Source organism: Alosa sapidissima, chromosome 3 (assembly GCF_018492685.1).
Source record: "Alosa sapidissima isolate fAloSap1 chromosome 3, fAloSap1.pri, whole genome shotgun sequence".
NCBI lineage: Eukaryota > Metazoa > Chordata > Actinopteri > Clupeiformes > Clupeidae > Alosa > Alosa sapidissima.
In genome coordinates this window covers 39,058,556-39,073,920 of record NC_055959.1, presented here as the reverse complement: position 1 = coordinate 39,073,920, position 15,365 = coordinate 39,058,556, and the positions used below count along the sequence as shown (strand labels likewise).

The following is a 15,365-nucleotide window of genomic DNA, read 5'->3' as shown; positions in this document are numbered from 1 at the left end:
AATACGAATGAAAGTAAAAAGTGTGTGAATATGTATAGTGCCTAATACCCCAATAGCGTATCTAGTGATGTTGCTTGCATCAGCCTGTGCTGCAACACTGGTATAGCTGGCAGAACCAGAAGTCAGCCCATCTGTGATGACAATGAGGATCCTTTTGGCACCAGATCTTGCTCCAGCAAAAGAATGAAACATATATTTCCTGTGTAAATAAGTATAGATTCATGATGTACACTTCAAATGGTCATATAGGCCTATTAGGCCATTACTATTAGGATTTCATAAACAAAAAGACAAATCTCAATATTTAGCTCCTATGTCAGTTATCAACTCCCAATACAGAAAAGAAAGTATCAAAGTAAAGGTTTGTGTCAAATGTCTAGTGCAGCAATTAAAGAGGTTACGGTATCAGAAGTCTTTATTTCAGACTTACACAACTTTCCCAACAGCATTTCCAGTGTATGTTCCTCCTTGCCTCTGGACAATACTGTCCACCTGTTTTTCAAAACCTTTTCTATTGAACTGATTGAAGTTCACATGTATGGTCATCTGGTGAGAGTACTGTGCAAAGGCAAACTGAAAACAAACCAAAAAAATAAACTGCTCATTTACTTGGTGTAATGTACACATGGCTCAATGCCCTGGAAATGTAATGGATATCTACACAGCTTATTCATAGTTTATTTAAAGCTACTGGACCAATAATATTGAATCAGGCATGAGTGACGTACTAAGGTGTCATATGGCAGGAGACTCCGGGTCACATTCTTTACAAATTCCTTCATGAGAATGAACTGGTCTGCTTTCACACTCGTAGATCCATCCAGAAGGAAGACAATATCTGCAGGCACTGAAGAGAAAATATTACAAATGGATTTGGTATATTATGAGTAAATAGTGTTTACAGTTTGTTATTTGACCAAGAAACATATTTGCAAGTTCCAATTATGATGTTTATTTTGTGTGAATGTTTAGAGCACAGCTATAGTGAAGTCTGTTAACGTCTACAACCCCTGGCAAAAATTATGGAATTACAACTTTTGGAATGTTCATTCAGCAGTTTTATTTTGTAGGAAGAAAAATAATAAAAAAAGTAGTAAGACAATTTTGCAGATCATGTAGAGGAACCAGAAAAAAAAAAAAAAAAAAAAAATGCACCTTCTACTGTAGAAGTAATGACTGCCATCTCCCCTGGTCCTTTACCCGATATTCCACCCAATCAGTGACTAAACTTTCTTGTTTTCTTTAGGCAGTCATCTTTGTATTTTCCATTGGAACGGCACCAAACAAGTTCCAGCATCGTTTTCTTGCCATATGCAGCTTTGAGATTAATCGCTGAATATCACTTTCACCTAAAAAGCCACAATTGCTTCTCTTTAGCCCACTGTAACCAAATGTAGATGAAAAATATAAAGATGACTGGCAGGGGTTGTATATGGGAGCAAATTGGGGATGGTTCTGCAAAAACGGTTGCCTCAAGACAATGTTTTAATCCAGTGCTCGAGTCAAGAAGCACAAAAGTCGGAATATAAAATTAACCAATTTTTCCAATTCATTATGCCAGAAAGATGCCATAAAGAATTTCCAATTCATTATGCCAGAAAGATGACATTACCAGCCTGGTAATGTTAGATACAAGGATACAAGGAAGTTTATTGTCACATGCATATAGTTACTGGAAGTAAGAAATGCAGTGAAATTATGTCTGGTGTCAGCCTATTTGTGCATTAATGGGGGGGGGGTAAAAAGTGCAGTAGAAGAGGGGTTTAGTAGATTAAGTGGCAAGGGCTGCATAAAAAAGGTGGGGGAGGATTGGGATTGGGTGGGGGGCACCAACAAGGAGCACCCAAGAGCAACAGGGGCAAGGAAAAACTCCCTTACCAAGGAAGAAAGGCTAGGCAATCAAGGACATGGGTAGATGGAGGAGAAATCAAAAAATAATAAATAAAAAGTGTGCAAAAGTTGGAGAGTCAGATATGTGTGTGTGTGTGTGTGTGTGTGTGTGTGTGTGTGTGTGTGTGTGTTTTGACGTGTGATGAAATAAGAAAATAAATAAAAGGTCTGTAGCATAGGGAGAGGGATGTAAAAGTGCTAAAAGTCTTGTAGGTGTGTGTGGGTGTGTATGTGTGTGTGGGGGGGGGGGGTCATGAGTGCTGAGGAGTGAATGAGTGCAAAGTCAGTATAGTGTGAGTTCAGAGTTCGGATGGCCTGGGGATAAAAACTTCTCCTGAGTCTCTCAGTTCTGGCTTTGTGACTACATAGGCGTCTTCTTGATTTCAGCGGTAGGAATAATCCATTGTTAGGATGAGAAGAGTCCTTCAGAATCTTTTGGGCTCTTAGGAGTACTCTTCTGGAATAGATATCTTGTAGAGCAGGGAGTTGAGTTCTTATAGTACGTTCAGCTGAGCGCACTACTCTCTGCAGAGTACTACAATCTCTAACTGTGGAGTTCCCATACCAGGTGATGATGCTTCCAGTTAGAACACTCTCAACCGCTGAAGTGTAGAAGGCCTTCATGATGGATGTAGAAACTTTGAATTTCCTTAGCTGACGAAGGAAGTAGAGTCGTTGTCTGGACTTCTTCAGAACATATTGAGTGTTAACAGTCCATGTTAAGTCTTCAGTAATGTGGACACCAAGGTATTCACTCTATGTGAATGTACAGGTTACGAGAAATAATTATTAAAAATCTTGAGTTATTTGATTCACTTTTGCAATGACATGCTATCTGATATCGCCGGATTACAGCGACTACGCTAAACTAAAGCTAACCGGGCCGTTTCTAGATTAAGACAATGGCTGGGTCGGCTATAAAACGCTTTGGCTCACTCATCCAACTCTAGGGACTGCGGGGAGTGACCCAATTTCACCTAGGGGTGGCGTATTCCTTTAAGTTGAAATAGTTGCCAAGATCTCCTTTAATAGTTGACAACTAAAAGACTACTCAAATTTATTGGATGCTCAGACGGATAGATTGGACTGGTCCGGGACAGCTTAAAAATCCCATTTCTTACATAGTATATGCACTCTGCACATGCTTTATGTACAGATCAGCACAATGCGATATGGTGAAAGTGTACACACTCTTACCTTGTTGTACCACCTGTGTAAACATAGAACAACCTGTAGAGGCTGGTACTGTAGATGCTGTAGAGGAGGGCACTGTAGAGGATGTAGAGGAGGGCACTGCAGAGGCTGTAGAGGAGGGCACTGAGGAGGGCACTGCAGAGGCTGTAGAGGTGGGCACTGAGGAGGGCACTGCAGAGGCTGTAGAGGCGGGCACTGCAGAGGTGGGCACTGCAGAGGATGTAGAGGAGCGCACTGTAGAGGTGGGCACTGTAGAGGAGGGCACTGTAGAGGAGGGCACTGTAGAGGAGGGCACTGTAGAGGCTGTAGATGGTGGCACTGTAGAGGAGGGCACTGTAGAGGCTGTAGAGGTGGTCACTGTAGAGGCTGTAGAGGTGGTCACTGTAGAGGATGGCACCGTAGAGGAGGGCACTGTAGAGGCGGGCACTGTAGAGGCTGTAGATGGTGGCACTGCAGAGGCTGTAGAGGTGGGCACTGCAGAGGCTGTAGAGGTGGGCACTGCAGAGGCTGTAGAGGTGGGCACTGCAGAGGCTGTAGAGGTGGGCACTGCAGAGGAGGGCACTGCAGAGGCGGGTACTGCAGAGGCTGTAGATGGTGGCACTGTAGAGGAGGGCACTGCAGAGGTGGGCACTGCAGAGGATGTAGAGGTGGGCACTGCAGAGGCGGGTACTGCAGAGGCTGTAGATGAGGGCACTGTAGAGGCGGGCACTGTAGAGGAGGGCACTGTAGAGGCTGTAGATGGTGGCACTGTAGAGGAGGGCACTGTAGAGGATGTAGAGGAGCGCACTGTAGAGGAGCGCACTGTAGAGGCTGTAGATGGTGGCACTGTAGAGAATGTAGTGAAGGGCACTGTAGAGGCGGGCACTGTAAAGGGCACTGTAGAGCAGGGGTGCCCTTCAAGTAGAGGATGGCACAGTAGACAAAGATGGTGGATGTTACATTTAGTCATTTGACAAAACCTTTTTACCCACAGCAACTTACAGCAACTGTACAAGTGCGTAAACCTTGAGATATCTTCGTATCCATTAAAATACATAATATCCTGATTGAATTAAGCCAATAACAGTTTGTAAAAGTACAAACGCTTCAAAAATGGTTCGGGTATAAATCAGCCAAGGTTGAAGCGTTTAAAACAAATTGAAGTATTTTTCAGTCTGACATCTATCGAATGGAAAATATCCTCAGTAATGGGGAAGCCTCACCAATAGGAAAGCAAAATTCAAAATGAGATCCAACCGATTTCTCCTAAACCCTCATTAGGAGAAATACTAATAGATTGAGAAGGGAAGGGGTATGTTTAGATCTTAAGTTGGAAAAAAATAAGGCATTCTAAAAAAAAAAGTCAAATTGCTTAACATTTGACTTCATGTGCAGACAGTGGGCTTTTATCTGGGGTGTCTATGGACTGAACTCAAGAAATGGAACCATGCTCTAAACTCTGGTATCCAAGTTAGTCATATGCCATCATGGGACTTTGCTCAGTATATATATATATATATATATATATATATATATAAAAAAAAAAGGTTCTAAAGTCTGGTATCCAAGTTTATTTAAAAAAAAAAAGAAAAAAAAAAAAAAAAAAGGTTCTATAGTCTGGGGTCTCAATGTGTGCCAGACACAGTCAGCTGGAGTTGGCCTTTAGGGTTTGCAGGACAATTCTAAAAGCTGTTAATTAGTTAGATATTTAAGACCAAAACTCCATGATCCTTTTTTAGATCAAAATTTCTCATTCTTCCGTGGAAGGGGTATTTGCAAGTGCAAATTGATCTAAATTTGCACATACCTTGTATGGTCAAGATTTTCTTTTCCAGTGATTCCCTGATATGAGTCAGTCCCTCAAAGTTGGTCACTGGAAATACGTGTTCCGAGTCTGGTTTAGATGCAATGGATTTTAGCTCATTTTGGGATGACTGGCTGCTCCAGGCACCGCCAACCTGTCAAAGAGTTTTACCCTTTAATTTATTGTTTATTTAACCAGGAAAATCCATTAAGATTATATACATATTTTCTGAGGGAGACCTGGCAAGATTGCATGCCATTGAAGTTTGGACAAATAAGAAAACTAATCATAATAAATGATCAGTTAATTAAAAAGAGACATTTCAAACAAACAAAATAATTCAGCCAGACATAGAGCATCAGGTACATCATACTGTACATAAAGCCACTCTGGAGAGACAAAGCAGAATTAGCATCTGACGTTAGGGGACAGTCTCAGGGGACACACATCACCTCCTGAAAAGTCCTACAGTATGTTTGAACGTGAGAATCAATCTAACACATTTCTTTCAAAGTCAAGTTTAAGAACGAGCAAGATGAAAACCACACCAAGATCGGAGGATCAACAGGCTGCCCAAATACGAATGAAAGTAAAAAGTGTGTGAATATGTATAGCGCCTAATACCCCAATAGCGTATCTAGTGATGTTGCTTGCATCAGCCTGTGCTGCAACACTGGTATAGCTGGCAGAACCAGAAGTCAGCCCATCTGTGATGACAATGAGGAATCTCTTGGCACCAGCTCTTGCTCCAACAGAGGAATCAAACATCTCTTGCCTGTGTAGATAAGTACAGGTTCATAAATATTACAAATCACATACCATTATGAACTCTTTTATTAACAACAGTTACAAACTCCAAAAACAGGTAACCTTTTCCAGTTTTGACAAAATACATTGAAGGCAGAAAAGGTAGTTAAGTTTGTGGTGAAAGTGTAGTGCAGCAGCGTAACAGATAAATGTATCAGAGGGGTATTTCACAAAACCTAGATAAGGGATTAAGCTTGGACTGTTGCTTATCCTGGCTGAATTTAGCCTTGACTTGATGGCACATTAGTTACCATGGGGATTAATTCTGTGCGCCTAGCCTGGTCCCAACCAGGCTAACAGCCAGGCTTAGTTCATTCTAATGTTAATGTCAATTCAAATCAGACCTCCATGTGATTTTTTAAATCTTTATTCCATTTACATATATCTACACCACTTGCTGAATGTACTCACTCTCAAAACACAGATTGTCTGCCCAATACCATATGGTTATCATTTTAATTGAGCTTTTTAAATAGCTTTATAATTATTAACATATACTCATTTTGCTTCTTTTGTTGACAGACGTTTGATAAATAGCCTAGTAATTGATTGAAAATGGAGGGCAATTTTATGAAAGTGTTGAACGAATTTGGTTATAAATCAATTCTGCCTTAATGAAATACCCCTCAGGTGAGAATACACAAGTTTTAATTGAAGACTTACACAACTTTCTTCATAGCCCATGCGGTGTATGTGCCTCCACGACTCTGGATGATACTGTTCACCTGACTTTCAAATATTCTATTATGATACTGATTGAAGTTGACATGTTTGGTGAGTTCACTCGAGTACTGTGCAAAGGCAAACTGTGGAAACAAAATAAAAACTGCTCAGCAGATGGCACAACATCCCCTGGAAGCATAATGGATATAAGAACAGTTTATTTATAGTTTATTCAAAGCTACTGAACAAACAATAATATTGAATCAGGCATGAGTTCGACTTACTAAGGTGTTATACGGCAGGAGACTCCTGGTCACATTCTTCACAAACGTTTTCATGATCAAGAACTGATGTGGTGACACACTCCTAGATCCATCCAGAAGGAAGACTATATCGGCAGCTGCTGAGGAGGGAAAATATCACAGAAGACATTGGTATATTAGGAGTTACTGTGTTTGGAGTTAATACATTTGACAGGTCAATCCATTTGCAATGCATTTATTATTTTTGGTGAATGTTCACAGCACAAGTATTTTGATTCACCAAAAAAAATCCAAGGATTCAAACTAGCTATTTATGACTTACCAATGGTACAGAAGATGATTTTGAAAATGTTTAGAAAGTGCCAGTCATAATATTACAATATACAGTAGATAGCACCTACTGTTTAGGGCTGGAACTAATGATTATTTTCAAAGTTACTCAGAAAAAAAAAAAAAAAAAGTAGCTCAAGATGGAGATGGATGGCTATAGATAGTTCCCAAGGGGAAATTTAAGTCTACAAACTAAACTGCATTTCCGGCGGGAACTGCGAAAGTGTGCTTGCCCTGGTCCGGTCACCAACGTGAGCAGACAGTGACATACGCTATGCTGAACCTGGCTTGATCCAAGCATTCTAACAGTGCCTTTCAGTGTTGGAGCAGTGGCAATACCTCAAAAGCTCTATTCAACTATTGCCTTGCGGGGTGAATGTGGTTCGTTGGCTTTTACCTGTGGCCTGCCTTCGAATTTAGCTTCTATGACTAAAATCAAATCAATAAAATAAAACAACAGCAGTGATTGGCTGCAAAAATAAATAATGTCACGCGTCTTGCACCTCAAACTGGGCTATCAGGTAACCTAGAGAAAAAATTGAAATTATGAAATATGACTAAGGCATTAAAATGCTGCTTGTTTGTCAGGATATTTTTTCACCGATTTATTTTAGAAATATGAGCTATGAGTGTGAATGTTATATATTCCATCCCCTAATTCTGTTTTACTGGTTTATTTGACAAATAATCTATATGGATTTGCTCTATAAAGACCTTATGTCTGTTTGGGATCGTTTTGAGAGCCTATTGATGCATCTCAGAATAAAGGAATGGTCCACAACATTAGTGATGGGGTTTTTTTTGTGTGTAAATGTATTTTACTCAACTCATTGAATGTAGCTGGATACTCATGAACGCATGTCTAACGCATGTCTAATAGCCACAATAGGAGTAATTTTAGCAACACCGTATTTTGTGTGGCCCATAACGACCCAGTGGATCATGAAAATGTGCCAAAATTCACATTCCTTGCTTGTTGGTACATTAATCCCATTCAGATTGCCACTTATCTGAGATGTAAGAGTTCAGTATAGGTTTAAGGTCTGGGGCAGGGTTTTGACATTCTGTGACTTCTTCATTGAGGGCTTGCTTAGCAGCACTGTCCGCTTTCTCATTTCCCCTCAGACCAACATGGCCAGGGACCCAGCAAAAAACTACTCAAGTTCTGGTTCTTTAAACGTTCTAGTTGATCAAGCTCAGCTTTGGTTGTACTTTTTGCGTGACATTAAAGCCTACTGGAAAGATTTTTAATTGCAATTTAATTGAATGCAATTTACTTTTACGACTAAATAAAATAAATTTATCCCCCTCACCCATAGTTTTCTATTTATTTACAAATGTACATAGGCCTACTGTATAGTGATGGGGACGAGACCGCCTATGCCGAGTCCGAGTCAAGACCGAGTCTTTGAAGGGTCGAGACCGAGTCGAGACCGAGTCTGTTGGTTTTCAAATACAGTCGAGTCCGAGTCAAGACCGAGTCTTTGAGGAAGCAAGTCCGAGTCGAGACCGAGTCCTTTAGGAGTCGAGACCGAGTCGAGACCAAGACCATAAAAGAATTTCAGTTATTTTTATATTCATAATTTAATATCACCCCAGTTAATAATCAACAGTTAGGCCTACAGACTAAGCTAGATTGGGAATTGTTTAGAGGAGCAGTCTTAACGTCTTAATATGGACTATGCTGACCTACAGACACTCACCGGCAGCAGAGCCATAGAGATAAATAAACGGCTCTGACGGCAGTATCTTTGCATTGCACCATGGGATGTCATATTCAAATAATGTCGGTCCAACATTGCATTTTATTATTATTGTTGTTATGTGTTGTCTGTTTTTTTATATGAACATAAAAAATGCGTTGGTCTCGAGGACTCGGTCTGAAATTACGAGTCCTTCTCCTCCCACTGTGGTCCGAGACCGAGTCAAGACCGAGTCTTTGAAGGAACGAGTCCGAGACGAGACCGAGAAAGCAGAAATTGGTCTCGAGACCGGACTCGAGTACATCACTACTACTGTAATTACATTTCTACATAGTTATTCTACTGATCTTTATACTATTCATCCTGCACATAAACTTATTCTTACTACTCTTATAATGTTGTTTCTGTACTACAATGACACCGTTTCCACACTGCACATAGCTGTATGTTATGTACATATCTGTTATATATTTGTCATATTGAATATCCATATTTATTCTGTTTTATTATATTCTGTTAATACACTGCATACATCTATATTATTATTTCTACTATTATAATGTTACTGCTACATCTACATACATTATTCTACTTACTGTATGAGAACTGCTAATACACTGCACATATTTATATTTAATTCATATTACTCTAAACCACCTTCTGTAAATCAACTGTATACTACTGTCTACATTGCACTATATTTCTTGACCGGTCTCTGTATATTTCATCACCTTTCTATACTTTGCATCACATTGTATGCATACTGTAGCTACATGAAATCACAGCTAAGATCCTTGGTTGCTATGAAGGCCAGTCGTTCTAAATGGATGGTTACTATGGCCAAAGGCCAGTTATCTCTGCCGTTGTCAAGCGGACATATCAGGGCTCTACAGTGCGCCCATTTCACTCGCACATGCGAGTAAAAATGATGCCGTGCGAGTGCAAAAAAATATTTAGCCGCACTGGTGCGAATGACTTCTAACCATGTCAATGTTGGTCTACAAAATACACCGCAACATCGAGAAACATTACTGGTGCAAACCATAGAATCACGTCGCGAATGCAGCATAAAAACTACCTCCCATCAACGTTAGCAGTTTCGCGTTGTGACTCGCTAGTAGTCGCTTCAAATCCAAGAGCGCGCAGAAAAAGCGGAAAGTTAGACTAGCCAGCCAAGATGCAAAGATTGAAGAAATTAGTTCTTCTATCCACCGAATTCATTGGATATAGGAGGAACAGGATGAGATTCTGAGAATGCAGAGAGAGAAGGAAAGGTAACCGCAATATGCAAAATATAGCTGTAGCGAACCGGCACAAAAGTAGCCTCCCGTAATACTCCCATTTTATTCAAAGGTAGAACGCTACTGACAACTCCAGGCTTCCACGCATGCTTGTTTGTTTACACCGAATACAAGCTGAAGTGCAAAACGAAAGTAGGCCTAACGTTTGCCTACTGCCCCCATCAATGCAGATATTTCAAATAAAAACTAAAAGTATAAAACATATATCCTTGATTAGCCCATGTTGGGTTTTGTGGAAGAGAAAATGGACTGTTTTAGTAGTAGTATTAGGCAGTATGCAGTCAGATAGGTCACCATGGGCATATTTGGTTTAGCTATAGATGGATTCACAAATAAATAAATTGGCCTACATTTGGCAGGATACTTGATATACAGGCTAAATGCAATGCAATGCAAATATGGCAATATATTAGTGATGTAGTACTCGAGTCCGGTCTCGAGACCAATTTCTGCTTTCTCGGTCTCGTCTCGGACTCGTTCCTTCAAAGACTCGGTCTTGACTCGGTCTCGGACCACAGTGGGAGGAGAAGGACTCGTAATTTCAGACCGAGTCCTCGAGACCAACGCATTTTTTATGTTCATATAAAAAAAACAGACAACACATAACAATAATAATAAAATGCAATGTTGACCGGCATTATTTAAAAATGACATCCCATGGTGCAATGCAAAGATACTGCCGTCAGAGCAGTTTATTTATTTCTATGGCTCTGCTGCCGGTGAGTGTCTGTAGGTCAGCATAGTCCATATTAGGACGTTAAAACTGCTCCTCTAAACAATTCCCAATCTAGCTTAGTCTGTAGGCCTAACTGTTGATTATTAACTGGAGTGATATTAAATTATGAATATTAAAACTGAACATTTTTTATAGTCTTGGTCTCGACTCGGTCTCGACTCGGACTTGCTTCCTCAAAGACTCGGTCTTGACTCGGACTCGACTGTATTTGAAAACCAACAGACTCGGTCTCGACTCGGTCTCGACCCTTCAAAGACTCGGTCTTGACTCGGACTCGGCATAGGCAGTCTCGTCCCCATCACTACAATATATTATATTATTTTACATTAACAAAATGTAGGAAAATAGAACAGACTGAAAATAAAGTATGCACTGATCTTTAAAATCCTGTTTCCTGTAGCCTAAATGTTGTAAGTCATTCTTAATATTCGCAATTGGTAAACTGGCATGTTTAACTGTTAGCTGCCATATAATGTTAGATGATGTGTAAGTTAAGTACAGAACCGACTGTGCGCCCACATTTTTGTCTGTGCTCCTAAATATTTTAACTTGGGCGCACAAGTGCTCCTGAAAAAAAATGTTAGTGTAGAGCCCTGCATATCCTAACTTTATCCTATTTTAAACATCTCTATTTTACTTAGCCTACTTCCATACAGTGACTCCTATTAAGAAGTGGCCACTTCATTCGCGCTTACCGTGATTCACGCAGCAACATTATTAAATTAATCTGTCACCATTAGCCTGGCTAGCGCCACCACTTCTCAATGAGATGTGGTCTGGGAACCAAACGTTCATTTTCTCGTATTTGAAAAAAATGCCCAGATCCGTTTATTGGGTGCCACGGATGTCTATCAAATGCGTCTGTGCATAGCTCATCATCGTCTTGCTTTCCCCCCTGTTCTGTGATTGGTTCCCTATCTCAGGCGAAAATTTGCTCCATGGTCTCCAGGCTGCCTTAGCAGCGTGAATCAAATCGCGCGCAAGGCAGCATGGGAACACCCAGGCTGTGTCACCATATGCCTATGCCAACGTTTGTAAAGAGGAGAATCTTTTAATTTGATTCACAATGAAACGTTACATTTAATGTACATGTAAACAATGAGTAGGCTAGTTTTGGTTGTTGTTGGTGGTGTTACTGCATCCCTTAGTTATGCCTACAATTCAAAATTGTTCCCTCATGATTGTTAGACGCATTTCAAAACATCGCGACGTGAAATGCCACCACAAAACATTGTTTGTGAATCGGTCTTATTAGGAGTCCTCGCTTAAGCCGTCACAGACTCAGGCGCTACTTTTAGGGCTAAAATGCTTCCTGAATTACTCTTAGTAAAAAAAAAGAAAATAGGAGTCCTAAAGTTATGAGTGACGAAGTTAAGACTACAAGCATCTCATATCAAATGACCATGGCATTACGCTAAGCAACAAATCTCAACGTTACAGCAACATCTCCTCCCTATGACCTAGCTAGCTAGCTTCTAGCCACACAAGAAATGAATGATGTTAAAATCTCTGCTTAGCATTCTAATAACAGAAGGGGCACATTTATGTGGACCACTACAACATGACTCATCATGTCTATAGACTTCAGTTCTGCATTCAACACCATAATACCACAACAACTCATCTGCAAACTTGACAAACTGGGACTCAGTACCTACCTCTGCAACTGGCTACTGGACTTCCTCTGTCAGAGGCCCCAAGTAGTACGTGTTGGCAACAATACCTCAAGCAGCATCACACTGAGCACAGGGGCCCCCCAAGGCTGCGTGCTCAGTCCGCTGCTCTTCACCCTGCTGACGCATGACTGCACTGCAACCTACAGCAACAATCACATAGTGAAATTTGCTGACGACACAACTCTGGTGGGTCTCATCACCAAGGGCGACGAGACTCAATACAGGTTGGAGGTCGACCATCTGACCACGTGGTGCAGGGACAACAACCTCCTGCTGAACGTCAGCAAGACCAAAGAGATTGTTGTTGACTTCCGGAGAGGTCACACCCAACACCTGCCACTGACCATCGACGGTGCTGTGGTGGAGAGAGCGAGCAGCACCAAATTCCTGGGGGTGCACATCAGTTCCTGCGGAAACTCAGTCGAGCAAGTGCTCCACCAGCCATCATGACCACATTCTACCGAGGCACCATCGAGAGCATCCTCTCCAGCTGTATCGCTGTGTGGGGCGGAAGCTGCACTGAATACAACAGGAAAGCCCTGCAGCGCATAGTGAACACAGCTGGAAGGATTATTGGTGCTTCACTCCCCTCCCTGAAGGACATTTACACCACCCACCTCACCCGCAAGGCGACCAAAATTGTGAGTGATGCAAGTCACCCCGCTCACAATCTGTTTGATCTACTGCCCTCTGGGAAGAGGTACAGAAGCCTGCGCTCCCGCACTACCAGACTCACCAACAGCTTCATACACCAAGCCGTAAGGATGCTGAACTCTCTCCCTCCTCTCCCCCCTCCACCCTCAGCTACATAACATCCTGGACATTGGACCCAAAATGGCCGCCTGCACTACTCCACTTTACAACTGGTGTTGTTGTCCTGAAAACACAACACTTCTGCTGCTCTTACATAACTTGCACCACTATGCCACTTTCTTCTTACTTAGGTCAAACAGAACTACCCAAGCCTTTTATTGGCCTGAATTTGCACTAGTATTTTTATTGACTGTCTATGCACAATTTCAACCACATTTTGCTGCTCTTATTTTTTCATTATTATATGTGCCCTCTTATTTACTTATTTACTTACTTTTTTTATTTACTTATTTACTTACTTTTTTGTTTACTTGAATGTTATGTTTGTCTGTGGACCTAAATTGGTAAAATAAGTCTTGTCTTCACCGTGGGATAGTGAGAAACGTAATTTCGATCTCTTTGTATGTCTGGAACATGTGAAGAAATTGACAATAAAGCTGACTTTGACTTTGATGTCTAACGTTAACTGTATAAAACACTTACTTTCATAAAGGAAGCACACCATCCAGCACATACACATGGAAACCGATATTTTAGGTACTTGGCCACAAACTCAAAACGGGTCTCTCTGAAGCTCTGTTCTAGAATCTTTGCTCTGAAGTCTGTCCCAGTTGCTAAGCAACATCAAATAAACGAAATGACAGTCTTCCAGTATTAAATGTGTACGTGTGCTTCTGAATGGATGTGTGTGGTTTGCAATTAGAACAAACAAGAAATAACATTTCCAATAATTTCCCATGATAAATTACATAATATTTGCACCTTCCTTACTTGTGAATCTCACACCGTATTTCAAGTAGGCTACACTAGTGAAATGTAATACAACGTTGCCACCTAGCGTCCAGATGTAGCCTATTTAACATTAACTTGACAATTGCTTGTTTATTCTTTCGTCAACTCCATGCTTTTAGGAAAACAATCTTTTTATCATAGTTCCCTCTTCAATGAGCGATTACCAGCTCGTTTTTGTAACAGAGATAGCTGTTTATTGTCCCTAGGTTTACAGAAACACCTAATCATATTAATATGTAGCCTATGGAGTGCTGCCGACCACTGTTCATTACATGGCCCAGAATGCCTTGCATGTCTTTACAACAAAACACAGTAAAACCTAAATGCCCGTAAACCTATGCATTTGCATACTTGTAACATTTTTAATAATACTCTCCCATCATGATATTTAACAATAATGAAAAATTTTATTTGAATACCGTCACTGTAACAACTCCATTATGTAAGCTATATATAGCTACTGTTCTCCTTGCTATCAGTTCGTAAGTCCATACTATCCCATGGTAGAGCAAGGATTTCATGAGTGGGCAAGGTTGCCCGGACACATTGTGGCTGCCCAGAGGCATTGAGCATACTTGGAAGGCATTGTGATAGAAGGTGCATGGTGCAAGGGTGAATGGTTAGAGTTACCAAATACCTGTGGGTGGTTTGCAAAATGATGGAAACTTTTGGAATATTTTTTTTTTTTTTTTAGCTTATGCACCCTCACATTGGAGTCCCCAGTTCATATACAAAATTTGGTATCGATATGTGACAGAGTTCCTGAGATATGGACGACTACCTGTTTCGGAGCTTCGCCGCCGATTTCGTTTGGCTGTGACGGGCAAGCGCTTTTGAAAATCAAAAATCCTTCCGGTAACTTTTGTGAGGCTTGGTCCAAGGATAATGTAAGTCAAGTTTCGTGGCGTTCGGATCAAATTTGTGACCTGTGAAAATTTAGTTTCGCTTTCTGTTCAATCCAATATGGCGGACCAACGGCACGCCCACCTGACGTCATCTTCGCGACCAACTTACACTGGTACTGACCGGACGTTTTAAAGTTGGAACAGTGTCTCTGTCTCAAAGGGCCTAGGCGCTAGAGCTGACAAAATTAGGGAGACGGGAAAAATAATAATAAAAAATATAACTGCAAGCAGCAATGTGGGGGCCAAGCAGTTGAGCAGGAGTCGTCATGGCAACCCAACGTTGTTACATTATACACACACCCAATTAAACCCCCCATCCCACACACACACACACACATATACACAGATAAACCTCCTCTCCCACACACCCCAATAGCCCCCCACACATACGCATGCCTCAAACATCACCAAATGTATTGTGCGTCCTCAGGTTGTAGTCACAAGTCCACATACCAAGTTTGGTGTCGAGAAAGTGTTGATAATTATAGTGCCTCTAGTGGTCAAATGTC

The 15,365-nt window shown here is 41.1% G+C and overlaps 1 protein-coding gene across 5 annotated transcripts in view; it reads right to left on the bottom strand.

Annotated features, from left to right (window-relative positions):
• LOC121705634 (collagen alpha-1(XII) chain-like) overlaps positions 1-15,365 on the bottom strand; it is a 47,195-nt gene that overhangs the window by 9,916 nt on the left and 21,914 nt on the right. For 2 of the 5 annotated variants that reach the window (XM_042086719.1, XM_042086721.1), the window contains exons 5-12: positions 6,622-6,740; positions 6,338-6,480; positions 5,492-5,642; positions 4,871-5,021; positions 3,088-3,978; positions 729-847; positions 431-573; positions 49-199 (exon numbers count right to left, since the gene is read on the bottom strand). In XM_042086719.1, the coding sequence (XP_041942653.1) occupies positions 49-199; positions 431-573; positions 729-847; positions 3,088-3,978; positions 4,871-5,021; positions 5,492-5,642; positions 6,338-6,480; positions 6,622-6,740 (1,868 nt within the window). Of the gene's footprint in view, positions 1-48; positions 200-430; positions 574-728; positions 848-3,087; positions 3,979-4,870; positions 5,022-5,491; positions 5,643-6,337; positions 6,481-6,621; positions 6,741-13,642; positions 13,695-15,365 lie in introns of those variants that run through there. The other 3 variants (XM_042086723.1, XM_042086722.1, XM_042086720.1) reach the window with 3 other exon arrangements.